The 23473-nt window shown below is 42.3% G+C and overlaps 1 protein-coding gene across 1 annotated transcript in view; it reads right to left on the bottom strand.

The window, feature by feature from the left end:
• LOC135112521 (titin homolog) overlaps nt 1-23473 on the bottom strand; it is a 111425-nt gene that overhangs the window by 35042 nt on the left and 52910 nt on the right. Inside the window, exons 17-31 of the mRNA XM_064026936.1 lie at nt 19653-19752; nt 8763-8907; nt 6020-6175; nt 5598-5778; nt 5355-5501; nt 4915-5062; nt 4665-4771; nt 4022-4231; nt 3526-3708; nt 3122-3254; nt 2808-2872; nt 2568-2704; nt 1725-1880; nt 1252-1432; nt 239-535 (exon numbers count right to left, since the gene is read on the bottom strand). Coding sequence (XP_063883006.1) covers nt 239-535; nt 1252-1432; nt 1725-1880; nt 2568-2704; nt 2808-2872; nt 3122-3254; nt 3526-3708; nt 4022-4231; nt 4665-4771; nt 4915-5062; nt 5355-5501; nt 5598-5778; nt 6020-6175; nt 8763-8907; nt 19653-19752 — 2346 coding nt within the window. The remainder of the gene's footprint in view (nt 1-238; nt 536-1251; nt 1433-1724; nt 1881-2567; nt 2705-2807; nt 2873-3121; nt 3255-3525; nt 3709-4021; nt 4232-4664; nt 4772-4914; nt 5063-5354; nt 5502-5597; nt 5779-6019; nt 6176-8762; nt 8908-19652; nt 19753-23473) is intronic.

The following is a 23473-nucleotide window of genomic DNA, read 5'->3' on the forward strand; positions in this document are numbered from 1 at the left end:
TTCCTTACATATAAAATATTTCAAGGAAAAAATACAGAAATTACAACTCATTTTATAATGTAATTACATAATCTACATATAAATATTCTTATTCCTATCTATAGATTATATGTACTCACAATCAACACAATCAACAACTTTCTCTAAGTCACTTCCCTGAACAGCAAGTGTAATATTTGTGTTGAAAAGATATGCACACTTGAAACACTATCATGCAGAAACTGAAGGATTTCCATACCTGAGATATGGTCAGAAATTTCTTCAGCATATAATTCAGCAATCTGCTTGGCCTCTGCCTCAGAAATATCTGGAGTATCATAAAGGGAGAGGGAGATTTCCTTGCCATCAATACTGACAGACACATCAGCCCTCTCATCATCCAGCACAGATGCCTCAGACATTGCTGACTCATACATGGATATCTGAGAGGAGCGCTCCTCATTGATGGTGGACAGGGAAGGGTTCCTAGCAATGCCCCGCAGGTCACCCAGTGGTGCCGGCTCAGCCTTCATCTTCTCCTTCTCTAAGAATTTATCTGTAATACCAAAATATTAAATGTCACTAAACACTAACACCTCTACTTTGCAAATGTAGAGAGAACTGCTTTTTTTGTTAGTGCACTTGGGCATAAAGTGTTGTATATAATGTAATAATGTTATTATTTATCATTCATTTATTTATTCTCTGACACTCTTTGTCCCTGTTTTGTTTTGGTGAGATCTCTGTGGTGTCTCCTGTGTGCCTCCCTTACTATTCAGTCACTCTAAGTCGAGTCTGGCCCAGCATTGGGGGTCATACCTGGCAGCTGGCACTCACTGTATACCCAGTATTTTTATAATATATGGCAGCCTTTATACATCTGTGTTTCCCTGGCACCCTCTGCAGCACCCTGAGCAATTCCACAATTCCACCACTATTAAAAACAAAACTACAAGCAAGCTAAAACTAGTACAATAATACATAACATGAATGCATACTTGCATGTGTGTGTGTGTGTGTGTGTGTGTGTGTGTGTGTGTGTGTGTGTGTGTGTGTGTGTGTGTGTGTGTGTGTGTGTGTGTGTGTGTGTGTGTGTGTGTGTATTTAACTAATTATCTATATAGTTCAAGTATACAGGGCCTCAGCTACATTTATATGGTCCTGCTTCCATATTTATATTTGTCCAGTTTTTCTTTTAAATGATAAACATATGAGGTGCACTGTGCCTCTTCACCATACAATCAGCCTACATCAAACAAACAGCCATCTTACCCTCAAAGCCTAAAAGTGAGGCGGAGGAGGAAGCTGAGCCCATAACGTTGGTGGCCTCACAAGTATACATTCCCAAGCAGCAGGTGCCATCCTCCCCACTGATGATGCGGTGGATGTCTCCCGGCTGGAGCTCCACCCCATCCTTGTACCATTTGAGGTTTGGCTGAGGAACTCCAATAACCTAGCAGAGTCACCAAAAGTCAGTGTGAGAAGACTGCCTGTGTTATTTTATTAAAGAAACAAAGATCCAGTAATACATAACATCTGAAAATAAAAGGTATGTTTATATACAGGCTTGTTTGGTGGACAACAAAGAGCTCGACAAAAAACTTTCAGAACTATTTTGTCCCTTGTTCATATGAGCCTTTGAAATTAATATATTTGGTATTACAAAGTATGCCAAAGTATACCCATGATGCTACAAAGAAAGAGACAGAATGGAAGAATTATGAGACAAAGAAAGAAACAATTACCTTGCACTCTAAGTTGACAGTTCCTTCCTGAGAGAGAACAGCACGAAGAGGCTCCAGGAAAACAGGCTTCTTGTAGTGGCGAGGAATCACCAACTTCAAGGAGGTAGCAGTAACACTGTGTCCATAGTCATTGCTGGCTACACACTTCCACTCACCCTGAATGATTCAGACACACAAATGAGTGAAGCAATTCAAATAAAATACCTAACAACAACAATAAAGAATTATTTTCTTTTTAATGATCTAAGGAAACAAAAAGGAAGTACAAAAAAAGACATATTGAGGTGTCAGTCCCCAAAGAGAACAGCCAAATGGATTTTCAAAAGTTGGAGGATAAGTGCTTTGAAACCTCCCTCCTGAAAGAGTTCAAGTCATAAGAAGAAAAGTGGGTAGGGAGTTCCACAGTTTACCAGAAATAACAAGATACAGATAATAATACACATTACTAAATCAGTAGCCCTATCCCTTCATAATGAGACTGTTCCCACAAGATTATCCCTTTCCACCAGGTATTGACAGGGCTAAGAGTGTGAATGGCATGTGTGTTAATGTCTGGTGCTGTCTGGGCTATCCTGTGTGAGATTGTTGGGCCTGTTATATAAATAAATAGACTAAAGACCATATTCTGAAACACTTCTGCACTGCACCTCCACTACTTTCAAAAGGCACAGGTTTTCAAGGATTTTTTTTATGGTTTTAATGACAAATTAACAAGGTTTCTACATTACTAAGACAAGAAACAGTCTTGAAAACGTGGCTTATCAGTTCTGTAACATATGAATATATTCATGGTGAAAGAGCAGTGTTTCTGAATGAAGGCTTAAATCAGCACCCAACACTTACCTGGTCAGTCATCTCCAGGTGGTCAATGTCCAGGTGGAAGATGCCAGCCTCCTGCTGGGTCATGCAATACTTGGGCGATGCAACGATGATCTCATCCTCATGATACCAGGTCACAGAGGGGGATGGTGTCACCGTCACTGTAGAAAGTTAAATGATGTTGATGATATAAAGGGAATGAAAAAAACTGGACTGCTTCTCATTGCAAACACACACTCACAGCATATAAAAGAACCGGGATACCTTGAACAGTGAGTCTGAAGGGATCACCAATCTTCACATCACGGCTCCTCAGTCCTTGGATGAACCTGTGATTCAATATTTCATTACAGAAGATCAAGAAAAGGGTTCAGTTCATTTTCATAAACTTGATGTGATTTCAAAACTACACATAATTTACAGATCTACAAAAAAAGCTTAAAATAATTAAAACTGAAAACTACAGCCACAATTTTACTATGATAAATATATATCAAGCAAAGCATTAAACACTATATAATTCAGATGTGTATATTTCTCCCTATGCACATAAGGTATTCATGATGCTGGATACTTGCCTTGGAGGAATATTGGTGGCTAGCAACTGTTCTTTCTCTTCCTCATTCAAGTGAGCCTTGATATCTTCAAGAGTGAGTTCTGCCATGGACTGAGCCTCACCCATGCAGTTTTTGGCAATGCATGAGTATTTCCCTGGAAAGGAATAAACAGAGTCCTAAGTCTGTTACAATGCAACTGACAAGATTTAAATATACAGCATATATACTCAGATGTAAGTCTCTCATGTACAGATTAACTCATGACTTCTTGATAACTACCTTTATATTAGGCAACCAAATCAGTGAAATATGGGAAAAACAACAGCTCTTCAACAGATTTAGTGCTTTTCAATAAAAATATTAAAATGTAAACAGCAAAAAGCTGCAAGATAATCCCCTTCAGCACACCTTCCTCAGCAACTCACCAAGGGAGTTCGTTCCTGAGAGTTGATACACATCCCCTGGCTTGAGTTCCTGGCCATCCTTGAACCACTGCAGAGTGGGTGTTGGGTAGCCCACCACCTTGCATTCAAATGAAACCAATCCTTCCTCAGTTAAGAGAGCCTTCAAGTTGTCTAGGAAGCGAGGAGTGCGGTAGTTTCGGGGAACTGAAATGAGACCATTAAGCCAAGGTAATGAACCAACCCATGAATGAATGAATGATGAAACTGACAAGTTACTTTTCCAATTGATGATCTCAATCCAGTCTCACTTATCAACCAACAGAACATCAATCTAAATATATAATGACTCAGTTTGATTTCCTTAGCAAACCACAAATATATTAACAATGAAAGTAAACAAATAACTTTCCCAATAGCTGATTTAAATCCAATCCTACTTATCAACCAGAGTATCCATTTAAAACATAAAGACTCAGTTTGATTTCCTTAAGTTCAGAGGATCACAAGAGTAACAAACCAGAGAGGGTGAGATTGGCAACAGAGGTAGTGTATCCACCCTCATTCTTCACCACAGCCTTCCAGTCTCCATCATCACCAAGTTCCGTGGGTGAAATCTCCAGCAGGTGTCTCCCCCCGCCCTCATCACTCAACCGGTAGCGGTCACTCTTCTCAACCTTCTGACCGCTGTGGTACCATGATACTGACTGCACCTCGGGTGGCGTCTCCACTGTGGCAATGAATAAAGTATGTATATGCATGCTAATACAAACAAACAAACAAACAAACAAACAAACAAACAAACAAACACACACACACACACACACACACACACACACACACACACACACACACACACAATGAGAAATTAACTTTACAAGACAGGACATTATGAGCTTGACTCAATCCTGTAAAAATAAAATTATGTAAGAAAACTTAGGTAAGAGCAACAACTGACCTACAACTGATTTCCCTAGTGTTAGCAAATGAAACACAATACATAAAAACAAATATTCCAGTAAACAAAAAAAATTACCATACAAAAATACCCCCTCAAGATTCAAAGAGAACACAGGAATACAAGGTAGTCATGATAAAGCACTGCACACATTCATCTTGCTTCAGTGGTGACTCAATCCTGCTCCTGCCATAGCACACCATACCTTTAACAATGAATCGCGCCTTGTCTCCAATCTTCACCTTGCGGTCCACCAGTCGATCCAGCAACACTGGTGGGGGACCAATGGGTGTCGGAGACCTCTGCTCCTTCCTATGGGAGAAATCAACACTTAGAGCATTGCAATATGGGAGCAAAATGGAAACTACCAAGAAGTATTGTAAGTAATAATACAAAGGGTTAGCAAATGAGTAGTATGTAGAACATATGATCTTTTCTTCTCTATTCTCCTTTACCTGGCGGGCGGCAGGAGCGACGAGTCCCTGGAAACCACCTTCACCCTGGAGGAGGACACGGCGCGGCCCATGCAGTTGGATGCTTCGCAGGTGTAGGTGCCAAGAGAGGTGGGATCGTTGGCATTGGCAGTGAGGGCAAACACATCTCCTGAATGTATCATAGAGCTGTGTGAGCAGGTGAGCTAGAGAACACAAGTATTGAGACTCCAAGTGTTAATAAGAAACTCAATACAAATTATAACAAAAAAGCAAATATATTGAATTATGAGTGTTTACAATATCAAACATAATACTCTGATGAATAAATTAGAAACTGCAACTTATCATTCTCTGCATACCATCTTTCCTCATCTACTCCCCTCTACTATTAAATACAAGCAATTAATAACAATGCTCCCTACTCTACTTTTATACTATATCTCCTTTCCTTCCCTCCTCACCAGCTTTGATCTCGGCACCATCCTTGAACCATTTGAGGACAGGTGTGGGGATGCCAACCACTTTACACTCCAGGCTGACAGTGCCTTCATCTGTCAGCAGGGCTTCCAGCGCTTCCAGGAAGACAGGTGCCCGATACCCTTTAGGCACTGAAAGGAGACAGAGGGCAAAGATGTAAACAACCAGGGTTACAGAGACATTAGCATTTATTTTGGTTGAAAGTTATTGTTGTGGTATCACCATACCTATGACCTTGAAGGAAGAGGAGCTGGAGGCTTGACCTGAAGAGTTCTCTGCCACACATTTCCAGATTCCTTCATCTGACACACTCAGCGGGGAGATGTCCAGACAGAAGAAGTTCCCTTCGTGAAGGACTCGGTATCGGGGTTCTTGGACCACCTCAGCATTATTGTGGTACCAAAACACCTGCAACACCACTCCCATGACATTTCTCCCATTCAGATGGCTTTGTAAGGCATCTAAAAACTCGCACCAGTGTTACTATTCTCAAAAGGATTCGAGTCTCTTCTTTGAATCAATTTTTTGTCTCTACTAACGTAAATGAAAACAAATCATAACTGGACTCTGGCATTTCCATTACTTAATCAATCACTATTTTATATATTTTATAAAATAAGCAAGCTTGGAAACTATCACACTGGCTCACCTTCACATCATCCTGGGCCTGTCGCAGCTCCACCAAGAACCTGACACGTGTACCAACCTTGGCTGACTGATCACTAAGAGTTCTCACAAAGACAGGCGCCTCCACTCTACTCGTGGAAGCCCGACTCTCTACCTTCAGTGACACCTTCGCTCGAGCCTGTGGAAGACAGCATACTGCATTACAGTGGCTGATCGTGTGGTTAGCTGACCATACCAGACTGGTTATGGAAGGAAATGGGGGGTGCAAGCAAGCCGAATCGGACGCACCGGAATCAAGTTCTTGGGAACTGGCCATGACGAAGGCTAGCTGTAGACAGGCCCATTCACACCAGTCCGTCACCGTCACCGTCGTCACCGTCCGTGACATCACAAACGTGAGCTAGATGGGAAACAAAGCATTCGAGCACGTGCAGTGAGGACTACTTATACAGTATAACGTAGGCTCCATGGAAGCTGTTTCTGCCAGCCCCCATCTTTGCTGCCATAAGGATCTTGTGCTCTCTTCGTAGCAACCTCTCCAGCAGTAGTTGCTGTGCCTATACTACCCGTCTCCTTCGTCTTGCTGGTCTAACTGGGCAGTCTTCCTTTTCCGAATCGTCCAAGAATAAGAGAGCAGCAGTGATCTGGAGATCCTGGTGGTCCATCTTGTTTTGGTGCGTGTGCGGACTGACGGGCTGACGTCACACCGTTGCCCTGTGATGGAGCTCATCTCCTCCGAAGCGGACGGCCGTCAAGTTCGTGACGTCACGGACGGTCAGAACCGGGCCTGACAACCCTTTCCGTCTGATTGGAAACCAGTGTAGTCATCGCCCGGGCTAGCAAATCGGGCGGAAAATAGCATAATTTGGCTTTATCTTAGCAAAAACATCGATCGACGTCCCCGGTCCTTTAAGTAGCGTGTAATTTATTCCATACATCTCTAGTCCTTGAACCAAGCTTTGTCATCCTTCTCAAAGCTTTCCAACTTTACTCATAAGCTGAAGATTAGTAAGTATTTTTCCTCTTTGTGCCCTTGAAGGTGTCTATTTGTAACAAAACATCTCATATCTTAGTGCACTTCATATCTAATTACATATGAATGTTTATAATCTAGACAAAATCTGATTCAACAAGGAGAAAAGCAAAAAACTGGTTCACAAATATGGTTGTAAATGAGGAGGGCAAACTAACTAATGAGAATGTGATAAGTGCACAGACACGAGATATTTCCAAGATGAGCTTGGATAGCTATATGAATGCCAATGACAAATGCTAAATTTGAAGTACTTAGTAGCTGCCTTGTGTAGATTAACTGTCCCAACACAGTCACCATTTTTTTTTTCTTTTAACGATTTCCCTTACAGAGGTTAATCTACAATACTGCTATACGAATCCATTAGCTGGAGGAAGTACAAAGCCTCAAACTCCATAATATTGAAGCCAACAAGAAATTTTTGAAATCTTATCACTTAAACACAAGAACAAGCGAATTCAAAAACAAAATATTCAACACTTTGTTTCTTGTGATGAGGCCATACTACTAGTAGATTACGTACTATAGAGAAATGAATTTATCATAGGAGTAAAAGCGCCAGAGGAACGGTATTAACAATTAGAGAAAAAAAGTGGTGGCAGCAGGAGCAGTATTAGGAGTGAAGACGAAAAAAAGATGTAGCGCCAAAAGAAGGAGCAGTATTAGCGATGAAATGAAAAAGAAGGTGGTAGGGGTAGCAGGAGCAATGGTAGCAAAGGAGAAAAATGAGGAACACGCTTGCACTCGGCATCCATATTTGTTTATTATTTTGTATCAGCTGATAATAAACACGTAATCAACAACCAATACCTTCGCAGAACCTAAAAGCAATCTCAGTTGGCTCTCTCTCTCTCAAGTTTATGGATGGGGATAATAGATGGAAATAGGTAGGTATATTTCATACAGGGACTGCCACGTGTAAGCCTGGTCGCTTCTTGCAGCTTCCCTTATTTCTTATGTTCTTATGTTCTCTCTCTCTCTCTCTCTCTCTCTCTCTCTCTCTCTCTCTCTCTCTCTCTCTCTCTCTCTCTCTCTCTCTCTCTCTCTCTCTCTCTCAAGCCCCATCACATTTGCAAGGTGGACGTCTTTTTGTTTAACTTGAAGACTACATTCGTCATCACTCTTACCTGCCTGGCTCTTTGCATGGTTACCTATCTACTTCTCTGTTTTAGTTCGTTCTGATCGCATCAACTTTCCATAAAATCTATTACTCTTGAGTCTGTTACTCTCTTCTTTTTCCTCCGAACTTGTATGATTATATATATATATATATATATATATATATATATATATATATATATATATATATATATATATATATATATATATATATATATATATATATATATATATATATATATATATATATATATATATATTTATTTATTTATTTATTTATTTATTTATTTATTTATTTATTTATTTATTTATTTATTTATTTATTTATTTATTTATTTATTTATTTATTTATTTATTTATTTATTTATTTATTTATTCATTCATTCATTCATTCATTCATTCATTCATTTATTCATTTATATATATATATATATATATATATATATATATATATATATATATATATATATATATATATATATATATATATATATATATATATATATATATATATATATATATATATATATATATATATATTTTTTTTTTTTTTTTTTTTTTTTTTTTTTTTTTTTTTTTTTTTTTCAGACAGTAGCCTGCCTTCCCGGCCTACCTGCGTGCCGTCCCGCCTGTCCACTACCGCCGTGTAGATGCCGGAGTCCTGGGCGGTGACATCGTGAATGACCAGCTGGGCCGAGCGCTGCGTCTGCGTCGTAGTATAGTGGGCACTCGCCTCCAACGTCCGCCCACCCTTCTGCCTGCAATGCACAACATGCCCTTCAAAATACATGTAATTGTACACAAATATTCTTCAGTGAAAACATAAATCCACAGTCAAACCTGTACTCACCATGAACTATACGCGTAAGCTACGTTCTTGAAGAAATAAAAATTCATGACAACGAACTGTGTGTGTGTGTGTGTGTGTGTGTGTGTGTGTGTGTGTGTGTGTGTGTGTGTGTGTGTGTGTGTGTGTGTGTGTGTGTGTGTGTGTGTGTGTGTGTGTGTGTGTGTGTGTGTGTGTGTGTGTGTGTGTGTGTGTGTGTGTGTGTGTGAAACTTAATCTCAGGAAGTAGTATAGAAAACACGCTTTGATTGATTCTCTCATGAGCACGAATCAAGGTGTTCAGGAATCGATATCTCTGCCACAGGAAAGTTGAAACGATGCAATTGTCAGCCGAGGTATTAACACATTATATTTTATAGTAGATTGTAGATGGCTATATAGTTTCTTTCAGCTCTTCCAGTTAAGGAGGACGCGGTTATTTATATATAAATATCTTCTTTTTTTTTCAATGTAGGAGAAACACCGGCCAAGGGCAACAAAAATTCCCTCCCCCCCCAAAAAAAAAACCCCACTGAGATGCCGGTCCCAGAACAGAGTCCAAAGCGGTAGTCAAAAACTGAAGGATAAGTGTCTTGAGACCTCCCTCTTGAAGGAGTTCAAGTCATAGGAAGGTGGAAATACAGAAGCAGGCAGGAGTTCCAGAGTTTACCAGCGAAAGGGATAAATGACTGAGAATACTGGTTAACTCTTGCATTAGAGAGGTGGGCAGAGTAGGGGTGTGAGAAAGAAGAAAGTCTTGCGCAGCAAGGCCGAGAGAGGAGGGGAGGCATGCAGTTAGCAAGATCAGAAGAGCAGTTACCATGAAAATAGCGGTAGGAGATACCAAGATATGCAACATTGCTGCGATGAGAAAGATGCTGAAGACAGTCAGTTAGAGGAGAGGAGTTGATGAAACGAAAAGCTTTTGATTCCACCCTGTCTAAAAGAGCAGTATGAGTGGAACCCCCTTAGACGTGTAACATACTTCATACATGGACGGATAAGGCCCCTGCACAGAGTAGCTGTAAGGGTGAGAAAAACTGGCGGAGACGTCTCTGAACACCTAACTTCATAAAAGCTGTTTTAGCTAGAGATATGATGTGAAATTTCCAGTTTAGATTATAAGAAAAAGGACAGACTAAGGATGTTCAGTGTAGAAGAGGGGGACAGTTAAGTGTCATTGAAGAAGAAGGCATAGTTGTCTGTAAGGTTGTGTCGAGTTGATAGATGGAGGAACTGAGTTTTTGAGGCATTGAACAATATTAGATTTGCTCTGCCCCACTCAGAAATTTTAGAGAGATTAGAAGTCAAGCGAACTGTGGCTTCCTTGCGTGAACTGTTTACTTCCTGAAGGGTTGGACGTCTACGAAAAGACGTGGAAAAGTGCAGGTTGGTATCATCAGCGTAGGAGTGGATAGGACAAGAAGTTTGGTTTATAAGATCATTGATGAATAATAGGAAGAGAGCGGGTGATAGGGCAGAACCCTTAGGAATACCACTGTTAATAGATTTAGGAGAAGAACAGTGACCGTCTACCACAGCACCAATAGAACAGTCAGAAAGGAAACTTGAGATGAAGTTACAGAGAGAAGGATAGAAGCCGTAGGAGGGTAGTTTGGAAATCAAAGCTTTGTGCCAGACTATCAAAAGCTTTTGATATGTCTAAGGCAACAGCAAAAGTTTCATAAAAATCTCTAAAAGAGGATGACCAAGACTCAGTAAGGAAAGCCAGATCACTAGTAGAGCGGCCTTGACGGAACCCATACTGGCGATCAGGAAGAAGGTCGTGAAGTGATAGATGTTTAAGAATCTTCCTGTTGAGGATAGATTCAAAAACTTTAGACAGGCAAGGCATTAAAGCAATAGGACGGTAGTCTGAGGGATTAGAACGGTCGCCCTTCTTAGGAACAGGCTGAATGTAAGCAAACTTCCAGCAAGAAGGAAAGGTAGATGATGAGAAGAAAAGGTAGAAGTTGAGTTTGACTAGGCAAGGTGCAAGCACGGAGGCGCAGTTTCGGAGAACAATAGGAGAGACCCCATCAGGTCCTTCCGAGGCTATTTTATTAATCCCAATAAGACGTGGTATGCCGTAAATGTTGAAGTTAGATTATTTACACATTATTCATAGTTTAATTCGAAGTCCTATTCCTAACATTATAAAAACATGAAAAATGGAGACTGCCAAAAAATAAATTGGTCTACATAAGCCACAAGGCAGCTTCTGAATCTATACAACACAAGCTGTAAATATTCGGCTGTAAAATATTTCTTTCTTGCCCTCATTTATGTACGCAAACTATCATTTACTCTCTTACGTCCTTCAGACCAAAGAACGTGACTCTTTTTAAAAATCCCATCCATTATAAAGCAACTCCGACCCTCGTTGTTTAGTAGAGGTGTCAGTGGTTCTCGGAAATGGGCTCCCTAGCCTATATTTAGTCTAGTGTATCAGAGTGACCTTGAGTCTCCTGTCCTGTCACCCCCATTGTCACCACACACTGTCCTTAAATAAGACCAGGTGTGTGTTGTTACTTATTTCTTGTCTGTATATACCTGTGGACGTTCCCTGTCACCTGTTGCTGCTCTTGACCACCTGATGATCTCTCTCTCTCTCTCTCTCTCTCTCTCTCTCTCTCTCTCTCTCTCTCTCTCTCTCTCTCTCTCTCTCTCTCTCTTAGTAGCTACAAGCGAACAGATTCTCCTCTCTTCTACAAACTAAAGCCAGAGGTGGCATGTGCCTTCCACTTGCTACTATTTCTGTTAGAAGCCGACATGAGCAATGGAGTGGCGGTGAAGTGCGAAGTGCGGGTGACAAAGGGACGCCACATGCTCTGGCTGTGACGAACTCGCAAGGGTCAGATAAGGAATGTAAAAACCACACCACCAGAATGAAAACACTGGAGGCAGACAGACGGAAGAGCAGAGAGAGCGAGAGCGAGAGGAGAAAAAGAGTGAGAAAGAGGTAGCTCTCTCTGTGCCAAGAATGCCAAGATTTGCGATACCAGATGTCGCTAGTGGAGAATTGTCACATGGGAGTGTGCGTGGGGGAGGAGAGGGTGGGGCGGGTAGGCGCTAGGTAGCTCCTTTCCTCTTGCCAGTGACCGGACATCCTCAAGGTAAACGATTATATTTCGGGGTCAACGCAGGGTATTCTGAGCTAATGACGTGGCTAGGGGAGCGGGAAGCGGCTATACTGAGGCGGGCGAGGCGACACGAAGCTAAAACAGGCGCGTGATGACACAAGAGGCAGAGGCAAGACGCAGCGGTTAAGGCCGCTTGTTATTACGAGGCTTGTCTCATCTGTTGCATCCCCAGCTTCCTTCCCCACCCTCCCCCTCCTCGAGCTCGAGGTTCCGCCCACCTGAACACCAACATTCTTACACCCTAAGGATCTGTTGCACTTAATGACCTAAGTTAATAGTAAGGCAACACTAGATGAAGGACTGTTTGATGTCGAAGAAAAAAAAAAATGTGAATGACAAGACCAAGCGAATACCATGGAAAAGAAGGCTAGGTTAAGTAAGAACTCCCTCTCCCCAACACACACACACACGACCTTTTCTCCTCTCCCTCCCACCCTACCTCCCTCCCTCCCTCCCTCCCTCCCTCCCTCCCTCCCTACCTGCCTTTCTTCACACAACCTTTACAGAATCTTGGCACAAACTCGCACCAAACAACCAAAAACAACCATTCACTAACCTGCAGCCACCACTCCGGATCAAGCCACGCCACTACCACGCCTGCTTGATAACGCCTCACGCACGACGCCTTAGCACACGTCATGCCTTCCCCACGCCGTCCCCTTGCCCCACGTCAAACCTATGCCTTCCACACCATCGTCACGTCTCTCGTTACTTTCGCACGTAACCCAAGAGTAACAGGAATGACTGGTTAACACATGTGACTAAGTATGGCAGATCTCCTCAGTCAATATTGAAACAAGTATCCTAAGCCGTCCACAGGCAACCTCGAGGGTACAAGAAGGTGGCGATATGACATGGTGGGTTTAAATGGCGAGGGTGGAGCATTGGAAGGGGTAGAAGTGAGGGGATGGGGAAAGGTGACGGGTATGGGGTTAGTGGCAGGAGCATGAGGTATGTTAATGGGCAGATGTAAGGGAGAGAATGCATTGATGGTTTGGACTGAGATGGGCTGGTCCTCGAGATGAAATATTTTGTGTATGGATGTAGCAGAAATAAAAAGGAATGGTGGAAAGTGTGAGGGTTTTAGAGGTGGTGTTTGGAAGGTTTCTTACAGTAGGAACATGTTAGTGCAGCGTGTGCTTCAAGGTGACTAGACTTGAGCTTCCTTGGTGTGCAGATAAGTGCTGGTGCGTTTACGAGTATAGTGAGAGGTTGAATGGAGGTGAGAGTAACATTCACACACACACACACACACACACACACACACACACACACACACACACACACACAAACCTGGTCACACAGGCGCAGCATTGTTGTCCCATCGGCTCCCTATCTGACCATCCTCACTCCCACTGCTTTCTTTGTTCCAGACTCCACGGACCAGTCCTCGCCCAGCCGCCCGTGAGGCTTCATCGCTTCACAAGCAGGAATACCACGTCTAATCTAGCAGCACTTGAACCTGAATGTTTTCTTGTATTTACAGGAAGTTTTCATCTTTTATCAAACTATGACGACCGCTTAGGTGATCGACTCTGCGCTTATATATCAGTTATATATCACCAGTGTGTGCAGAAAAGCAGACGTTGCACTTTCACGCAGCCTAGTTCAGTACGAGTAGATGTTACCTGTATAGTAATGCTTGACCGAGATCCATCTAATTCACTGAGTTTTCCTTGACACAAAGACACATAGACAGTAGCTGAAGATAAAGATCAGCAAGAAAAACGTTTCTTGTGCGAAGTGCCAAGAATGACTGGAATTAGACTCGAGTTTCACTGATCATCTCTGGCTCTTCAGGAACTTTGTCAATAGCCTCGTTTACTCAGATTTCCAAAAAGTAAATCCAATACACTTAAGAGAAAGAGAACAAAAAACGAGATGGAAGAGAAGGAGAACGAAGACGAGGACCAGAAAACAGATGTGGAGTATTTGGTCTTCGTATGTTCAGTCTTTCCACAACAACTCCTCACCCGCGATAAATATTGTGTCGAGGGAGAAGTGAACGGCGTGTATGGGGGTGACCCCGCGTCCTGACGATGTATACAGCTGTCACACACGCGTAGGCACACTCTTCAGAGATCATCCTTCTCCTCCCCTTCTTGAGACCACTTGTTCTTCCTCCTGTCAAAGATCTTCAACACAGGATAGTTCTTAGCGTCACCTGCACGTTTGTAAGCGTTATGGCAGTGTAGAATTGTTACATACGCGTATACATATTCACACTCTCTCAGTTATTCTTCTTTCCCTTGTTAGTGCACTCACTCTCGGAATACAAAACCTCTATGCTTTAACGGAGGCAGCACTTAACATCACAACTCAATCCACTCTCCATCTCTCTTTTAAAGACGAAAGAATGCACGCACTCGATCTCTATGCTCCAATGCGGACAGTACTCAACACTACAATTTGCCCCAGTTTTCGTCTCTCCTGCTGAATAAGACGCGAATATACATAAACACACGCTTTACTTAGTTATTCATCTTCCCCTTTGCGTATTCGCTTCTTGATCTATACGGAAGAACGTAAACAGTACTGAACACCACAACCGGTCCGGTCTCCGTCCCTTCTGCTGAGTAAGACACGAGTAACTGCGATGTAACATGAAGTTCGGTGACGTCTAAAGGGCAGCAGCAGCGAGTGTCTGAGCGACTCACTCATTCACTTGGCTGATGTGCTGACGGACCATGTCCCTCTCACGACCTTCCCTCGCCACGGTGATATAAGCGCCACCTAAAATAAACTACCAGTATATTTTTTTGTCCTCTACCTTCGCCTGTTCCTTGCGCGGGTTTACATGAAACATTTCACTTTCTGCACTAACTACCTTGGCAGAGTTCAAGCGCTGATGGAGGCGTTTTAGCAAGTGGTGAGAGGGAAGGAGTGAGAAGGCGTGAAGCGAGGGCGTGGCGAGCGAGGAGGCGCGGGCGTGCACGGGCGGCGGTACACTGCGGTCGGCCTCTAAGGAAAGCCTCATAGGTCGGAGCTCGCGCGAAGGAGGAGGAGGAAGAGGGCAGGTGAGGGGGGAGGGAGGGTATACGAAAGTAAGATGGAGGAAGGAGGGAGGGCACAGGAAAGGAGGGAGAATGAGGTGAGGTGCTCAGGAAGGGAGAGGAGGGCGAGGAGGAAGGGGGAGAGGAAGGAGGAAACGCAGGGGAGGGGAAGAAGTAAGGCAGGTACATCATTACCAGCCACAACACCTTACCAGCTGCCCCCACCACCTGCCTTACCTCCCCCTCCTTCCTCCCTCACACCATCATACCTGCGCCGTCGCAAGGAAGAAGACGAGGGAAAGAAGAAAAATCGACCTGTTTCTAGAAAAATCACTTGGGGGATAACGCGAAGGGCGGAAAATTGAAACTGAGACGAGAAGAAGAGTGATACTGATCCAGAAAAAAAAAAAAATGAGAAGGGGAAAAATCTTAAAGCTGAGATAAAAAGAACAAGAACGAGATGAAGAATAACAAGAACGAAATGACAAAGAATGAGAAGCAGAGGAAAATTTATCTCCTAAAAAAATAAATAAATGGACAAAATTCTTAAAGCCGAGATAAGAACAAGGAGATGAAGAATAACAAGAACGAAGTGAAGTAGAGGAGGAAGAAAAGAAGAGATTCAAAAACTAAAGAGCAGGTTACCACATCAACAATACGACCACTACACATTCTTCCCGACCATCACGTGACGCGGGGGCTGCCCAGTGACCAACCCAGTGACAGCGACGGGCGTTGCGTCACCGCGAGCATGTGACGACCCGGAATAGACTGACGTGTGTTATCTCGCCTGAAGGAGAGGAAGGAGGGGAGTCATGGGTGTGACGTCACTCTTCATGACACACCAGACGCTCCTGCTCCTCCTCCTCCTCCTCCTCCTCCTCCTCCTCCTCCTACCATTTTTCTTTCCGTCGTTTTCCTTTCCTTGCTTATGCTTTTTCTTTCACATTTTTTTCTTTCTTTCGCACTTGATAACAACCTCTCTCTCTCTCTCTCTCTCTCTCTCTCTCTCTCTCTCTCTCTCTCTCTCTCTCTCTCTCTCTCTCTCTCTCTCTCGTACAGGAGAGTGAGCGAGGAAAAAGACGGAGATGACAGGAAAGGTGAGAAAAAATACTGAAAAATCGAAGGGAAGAGAAGAAGGGAGGGAGGAAAGGAGGAGAAAGAAGGGAGGGAGAGCCAGATGGAGGCTGTCTGGTGATGTGGAGGGAAGATGTATACAGACTTACCTCCACGCCTCTCCTTCCCTCCACCCCTCCAGTAGTTCCTCTCTCTCTCTCTCTCTCTCTCTCTCTCTCTCTCTCTCTCTCATCTCTCTCTCTCTCTTCTCTCTCTCTCTCTCTCTCTCTCTCTCTCTCTTCCGATCCAAGACACACAGAAAAATACCGTTAATAATGATCATAGGGAACCACTACTACTACTACGAATACTATTACTACTACTACTACTACTACATTCAAATAATCATCACTGCAAATGAAATTTTTACTCTAATCATATGTTGCTCAAATTTGTGTATGTGTTTAATTCTAAATACATATACTATGAAATAATGACATGGGTTACCAATACTGCTATTACTACTTATACTACTACTACTACTACTACTACTACTACTACTACTACTACTACTACTACTATCACACACAAGTGCGTTAAATACCACCACTTCTACTCCACTTCCTAAACTGCTCCATTACATGTACAACTGAGTACACCTTCAAGTCCCCATGTCATCCCCCTCCTTGTCGTGTAGCTTACAATACCTATACCCTACTTTCCCCAGACCCTCCTGGCCCCTCCAGACCTCGGGCATGCGAAGGGAAGGGGTCTATTTATAACAAAAAGAAATGTTTGCGCGAGAAGTCCCCTCCTTGTGGTCCTGTAGGAATCTAGGCCAAATATGGGCTATTGAAAGACAGGGACCTTCGTGAGGTAAGAGCAGCACCTTCGCCCGCATTCCAAGATGTTTTGTTCTCTGACTGTGACAATGTAATCTTTGCAGAAGCCATGTATGGATATATAGATGATAGAAATGCTAAGAAGAGGAAGGCTTAGGATGAGATGGAGAGATTGCATTAAAGAACACGAAAGAGACAGAGGAATGGGCGCAAGAACTGCCACGAGATAGAAACAACTAGTAGAAAAGGCTTGTTAAAAGAGCGACGCCGAATAGGGATATAAGCTGAGAAGCACAAGGAGTGTACTGTAAACATGAACGGAAAACAGTGTCCACGTGTGCTCATCTTCAGTTGGCTCTTTTTAAATTCTCACAACGGTTGAAGACTTCCGCTGGGCCGCGTCCACCCTGCTACATGTGCGATTTCTTGCGGTGTGTCTGCCGTTCACATTCATTCGGATTCGTAACGGTGGAGTTTCCTGTTTATATTTTTCTTGTAGACGGAGGTTCCAGTTTATATTTCCCTCTTTGGATAAAGGATTATTGTTTACATTTTCCTCTTTCGATGGATAGTTTTGTTCGTATTCGCCTCCATTAATATGTTCCTGTATTATATTTTCCCCACTGGATGAGGGTTCTTGTTTTATATTTTCCTCCACGAAGAATAGGAATTATAACAGAAACGAAAGGCAAGAAGGCAAATGCAAGAATGAGAGAGAGAGAGAGAGAGAGAGAGAGAGAGAGAGAGAGAGAGAGAGAGAGAGAGAGAGAGGAGAGAGAGAGAGAGAGAGAGAGAGAGAGAGAGAGAGAGAGAGAGAGAGAGAAACACAAGGTAGGAAGGGTGTGTGAAGGGGAGTGCAGAGGGAATACAGAGGGTGAGAGGCAGGGAGAAAGGGGAGAGGAAGAGGGAGGGAATGAAGTTGCCAAGTTTACCTCTAGGAGCCAAATTCTCAACATGTCTTCTGCATCTGAGCGTCACCACCACCACCACCACCACCACCACCACCAATTACCCTCCTCATCACCTATCATCACACTCCCTCGTTTCCCCCCTCACTTCCCTTCTCTCGCCTTCATGCTTAACATCCTTCATTAATCATCTTTCCTAGGCTATTCCCATCACCATGCGTCACTATCGTCACCATCATTACCATCATTAGCACCACAGATCATCACCATCATTATCACTACTACTATTACCATAAGCACCTCACATTATCATCATTATCACTATAATCACCACTATCATCACTACTATCATCTTCACCACCACCACTTCGTTACCACCAGAAAAGGGAAGAGTTTGATAAAATATAAATAAATTAAATAATAATAATAATAATAATAATAATAATAATAATAATAATAATAATAATAATAATAATAATCATAATAATAATAATAATAATAAAATAATAATAATAATTGCTTCTGCTAATTTCAGGTAGCACATAAATAAATGAAGGAATAAAAAATAAATTAATGAATCTGAAATCAAAGACGGTAACTTAGACCGGAAGTTAATTACGAGCTGAAAAAAATGAGAGAGAGAGCGAGAGAGAGAGAGAGAGAGAGAGAGAGAGAGAGAGAGAGAGAGAGAGAGAGAGAGAGAGAGAAGGGAAGGTGGTGAGAGATATTATGGAGAGAGAGAGAGAGAGAGAGAGAGAGAGAGAGAGAGAGAGAGAGAGAGAGAGAGAGAGAGAGAGAGAGAGAGAGAGAGAGAGAGAGAGAGAGAGAGAGAGAAGGTGGTGAGAGATATTATGGAGAGAGAGAGAGAGAGAGAGAGAGAGAGAGAGAGAGAGAGAGAGAGAGAGAGAGAGAGAGAGAGAGAGAGAGAGAGAGAGAGAGAGAGAGAGAGAGAGAGAGAGAGAGAGAGAGAGAGAGAGAGGACAGGTGGAGACTGAGTGACGGATAAGTGAAAGATGAATGAGGGAATGAGCGAGTGAGTGATGAGTGTCTAATAGGGTGGATAGAAGTAACCTGATGGGGAGAATGAATGAAGAGGAAAAGTGAGGGCAAGTGAATGAGAGGGACAAACAGAGGGAATGACGAGTGATGGGGAGAATAAAGATTGAAGGAGGAGCAAGAGAAGAGAATGAGCGGACTGAGTAAATTTGAGTGAAGGAAATGAAAATGAGTGATTATGAAGATTAAGGATGAGGGGAGTAAATAAGAATGATGGGGGGATTGAGGGCAGGAAACTGATAAAGAGGAGGAGGAGAATGGATGAGTGTGAGAAGGAAAGGATGAAGGAGATGAGAATAATTGAAGAAAAGGGAGGATGATAAAGAAAAAAGAGAACCTGACGAAGATAAAATTAAGTGAATAAAAAGAAAAAAGAGGAGTAAGGGGAAATGATGAACGAGGTAAGTAAACGAAGATCAGGAGGAGGAGGAAGAGGAGGAGGAAAAGGAGATAATCAAAGAGGGCGTTCGTGAAGAAAAATATGACAGATGTTAGTAAGAGAAAATTCTTGAAAGATCTAGAAACAAACTGAGGAAGAGGACAGTACTAAAAAAGAAAGTAAAAGGAAATAGAGGAAGATAAGAATGAATGAGTAAATGGATAAAAAAAGAACAGACGGAGGAAACATGATGATGACAAGAATGAATGAGTCAGTGAGTAAATAACGCCGTGTACTCACCATGTTATCTTGGTTGGGTGAACATTGTCGAGGGTCACCGCCAGCACCGCCTCTTCGCCCGTCGCTACCGTCACCGCCTCCATCCGGGGCTTCACCAAGGCTATGAAGGGAGAGACGTCACCGTGAGTCACCAAGTCTTTACAATTACCATGGGGGGGAGAGAGAGAGAGAGAGAGAGAGAGAGAGAGAGAGAGAGAGAGAGAGAGAGAGAGAGAGACTGTATTTAAACTTCATGATACACAAAAGAAAACAAAACAGGAAAGAAAAAAAATAAGCGATTCACGTTCATACATTAGCTCAGTTGCACGTACACACGCACGCACACACACACACACGCAAACACACACACACATACACACACACACACACACACACACACACACACACACACACAGAAGCACGTGCACACATTAAAACACGTACAACAACAAACACTTTACATGCCAGTAAAGAGTTTATAAACAAAAATTAAAATAGCCTCCCATATCCAAGAACTAGATGCACATACAGACATACGTACACACCCATACACACGTACATGGAACTACACGTAGATGCTGATAAGCCTATAGAAAATGGAGTAACCTACACACACACAGAGAGAGAGAGAGAGAGAGAGAGAGAGAGAGAGAGAGAGAGAGAGAGAGAGAGAGAGAGAGAGAGAGAGAGAGAGAGAGAGAGAGAGAGAGAGAGAGAGAGAGAGAGAGAGAGAGAGAGAGAGAGAGAGAGAGAGAGAGAGAGAGAGAGAGAGAGAGAGCGTCCCATCCACACAAAGTTTTACACCAAGAGATTAAAAAAATGCTATAAATGGTTAAACTAAATATAAATCAAAAGAATCACACTGCAGAAAAGTCTAAGAAAATTTTGTACAGTCTTCACATTAACATTCTAAGTCGCCTGTCTTTTGTTTCTATGCAAGCAGACCAGACAATTTTTTTCTCCTCACTGCTCTTATTGTGCTTCTATTTTTATGCATGAAAAAACAAAAAAATCAATGGAAAAGCTATTTTGGCGCGAGGCAAGGGAAGAATGAGTTGGCGTTTCCGTAGACTCTCACGCTCAAGTCAGCTCGCCAATTCTTCTAATGGTTTGACCTTGAAACCTCGGCGGCCAAGGTTTGTGGAAGTGACTGGCTTAGCAGACGGTAGCAAGACTCTCGGGAGGTGCAGCGGGGCAATGGTGTTTAGATTTGGGTACTGAGAGACAGGATGAATGCACAAAAGAATTCTAAAAATAAGAAAAAAATAAAATCATGTTTGTGTGGGAAAGGTAAACAACTTCAGATGTCAGGACTTCAGATGTCAGGCAGAGAAGCAGGTTGAACGCACAGACGAGTTAAAAGGACACAAAAAATAAATAAATAAATTTTGCGTGTGTGCAAGGTGGAACAATAAAAGCAGTAAGCAAGGACTTCAACTGTCATGTAAAGAAACAACTGAACTTGTTCTTAAGTGTTCGAGTAGATGAATACAGAGACAAGTGATAGAAAGACAAGGGAAGGATAAATTATGGGTGTGTGTACAAGATAGAATGATGATAGATCAACGAATGCAACAGAAAAGGATTTAAATGAATTTTCTGAAAGAAAAACTGTGGGACTTGATTTTGGGTGTCAAGAGGACAAATTGGATCCACACTTGGTTGAAGCAGCACAGCGAAGAGGCTGCAAATACATTTGCGAAAGCAATGGAAAAGAAAAAAAAACTCCATTTGTCACGTAGAGATACACTGTGGGTTTGTTTTTGGGTGTTAGAGAAAGGATAGATAAATGGATAAAAAAATAAAAATTATGAAAATGTAACCAATACAGAGAACAAAGAAAACAGCAAGAAAGAACCTCAATCGTCATTAAAATACAACCCATGCGAGTTTGTAGTAAGATGGCTACATAAATGAGTAAATAAATAAATATGGGAATGTATGTGAGAGGTAAAGCAATTAAATGCAAACGAGTGACAGATGATACTGTACAACCATCGCGCATGACTGAACATGTTGAGTTGCACCTGACTGCTGGGCACTTCGCTGCGGCGGCTGCGGCGACGATGGTAGTGGGACGCTGGTCTATAGGCACAGTACCCGAAATAGACGCAAAACTGGAGCAGAGTCGCAGGTGCCAAAGTGAGAGTACGATTAGGCAATACACTATGGGGACAGCGGGCGTTTCCAAGAGAACAGAATTAAAAATTGCAGGCTATATGGAAACTGAATTTATATTGAATACTTACTGATTTATACTATTTGACTGAGACAATATAAAGAAATGCATTAAGACTGGGAAAACTGAGAACAAAGAAGTTAAAGAAATCAGGAACTAGGGTGAAGACAGAGAAACTGCAGGTTACGACCCCCAAAGGTGAAGGATGAAGCTAGGAGGCAGTGTTTTCGAGAAATACAATCTTCACTAAACATCAACCATACTAACAACAATACTAATTTTTCTTATTCTTTAATTTCATTCTACTCCATTTTATTATTTATCATTTTATAGGATAAGCGGCATGTTAGCGATCTTTATTTATTTTTGTTCGCCTAGCCAACCTCCTTCACACGTAAAAAAAAAAATAAATAAAAAAAAATAAAAAAATAATGTGATTTTTGGTAATTCATACACCTCACAATCATTATATCACTAGACTCTCCTCCAGTGGGTAGGTGACTTTCCTTCCAGCATCACGTAAGCATTACTTCATCTCTACTTTCTCTTTCAGCACATAATCTTTCCTTTCTCCCTCCCAGCATGACCTCCCACGCGCCCCATGTCATCCAAGCCCCGAGGGACCTGCAGTGTTTACAAGCAGACAGACGAACAAATAAATAAAACCTGAAGACGCCTCCCCGTTTATCCGTTCATAGAGTATTTCGGCATCAATAGAGAGCTTTCACGGGAAATTTATTTTACAGGGAGGGAAGCTATATTGGGAGAATATAGCCTTTGACAAGGCTAGCGAGGATGCATAACTCTTGACTGGGCTGGTGATTTTGTACAAACTTATGACTAAGCTGGCAGTACAGCATTTATTTTCTACAAGCTTAGAGATAATGCACTAATTTTATACTAGGCTAGCGAAAGTACATATATCTTGGACTAGACCAGCTATGATGAAATAAATTTGGACTAGGCTGAGATACTACTGAAAGTTTTGGACTTAGCTAGCATATTCAACAAGACCTGCGATGGTACTACACACAATTTCGTTTCTCATACTTTTATATAACTATTAGGACCAGCTTTGAAGCACCTAAACGCAATATCTTAATCCCTTTTGTAGCGAAAGCAGCATAAATCTCCAGCATATGTGACAAGGTTAGTGATAGTACAATTTCACTTCTCAAATCAAAACTATTCTAACCTCAATTCAACTTCACACAATATTTTTTTCTCCTTTTATAGTCAAAGAAACATGTTCAAGATCATAAATATCTATCATATGTTATGTGACATGTTGACTTTCTAGCTTCTGACGGTGAGCGCTCGATGAAGTCAAAGAGAGCAAGGTACGGAAGTAAAGAACCAAGAACTGATAACGGTCATTTGACGTCTTATAATAGCGAGAAAAGGTCTAGAGTCGTCTCAATAACCTCAATATAATCAGTTGGCACTCATTTCAAACGCCCACCCACGCCCACGGACGAGTATCACGCCCTCCCGCCCACACCTTGCCCACATGACCAGCCACAGAGCGAGGCGGAGCGGCAGGGGGCGGCTGAGGGTTGACTCACCCACTGTTCTAACGCATCCATTCATCCATTTCCTGCAGCACCCGACATTTATCCTCCTACTCCCTCAGTGCCCAAAATTCATCAACTTATTATTTTAG

The sequence above is a fragment of the Scylla paramamosain genome, chromosome 24, assembly GCF_035594125.1.
Source record: "Scylla paramamosain isolate STU-SP2022 chromosome 24, ASM3559412v1, whole genome shotgun sequence".
NCBI classification, from domain to species: domain Eukaryota; kingdom Metazoa; phylum Arthropoda; class Malacostraca; order Decapoda; family Portunidae; genus Scylla; species Scylla paramamosain.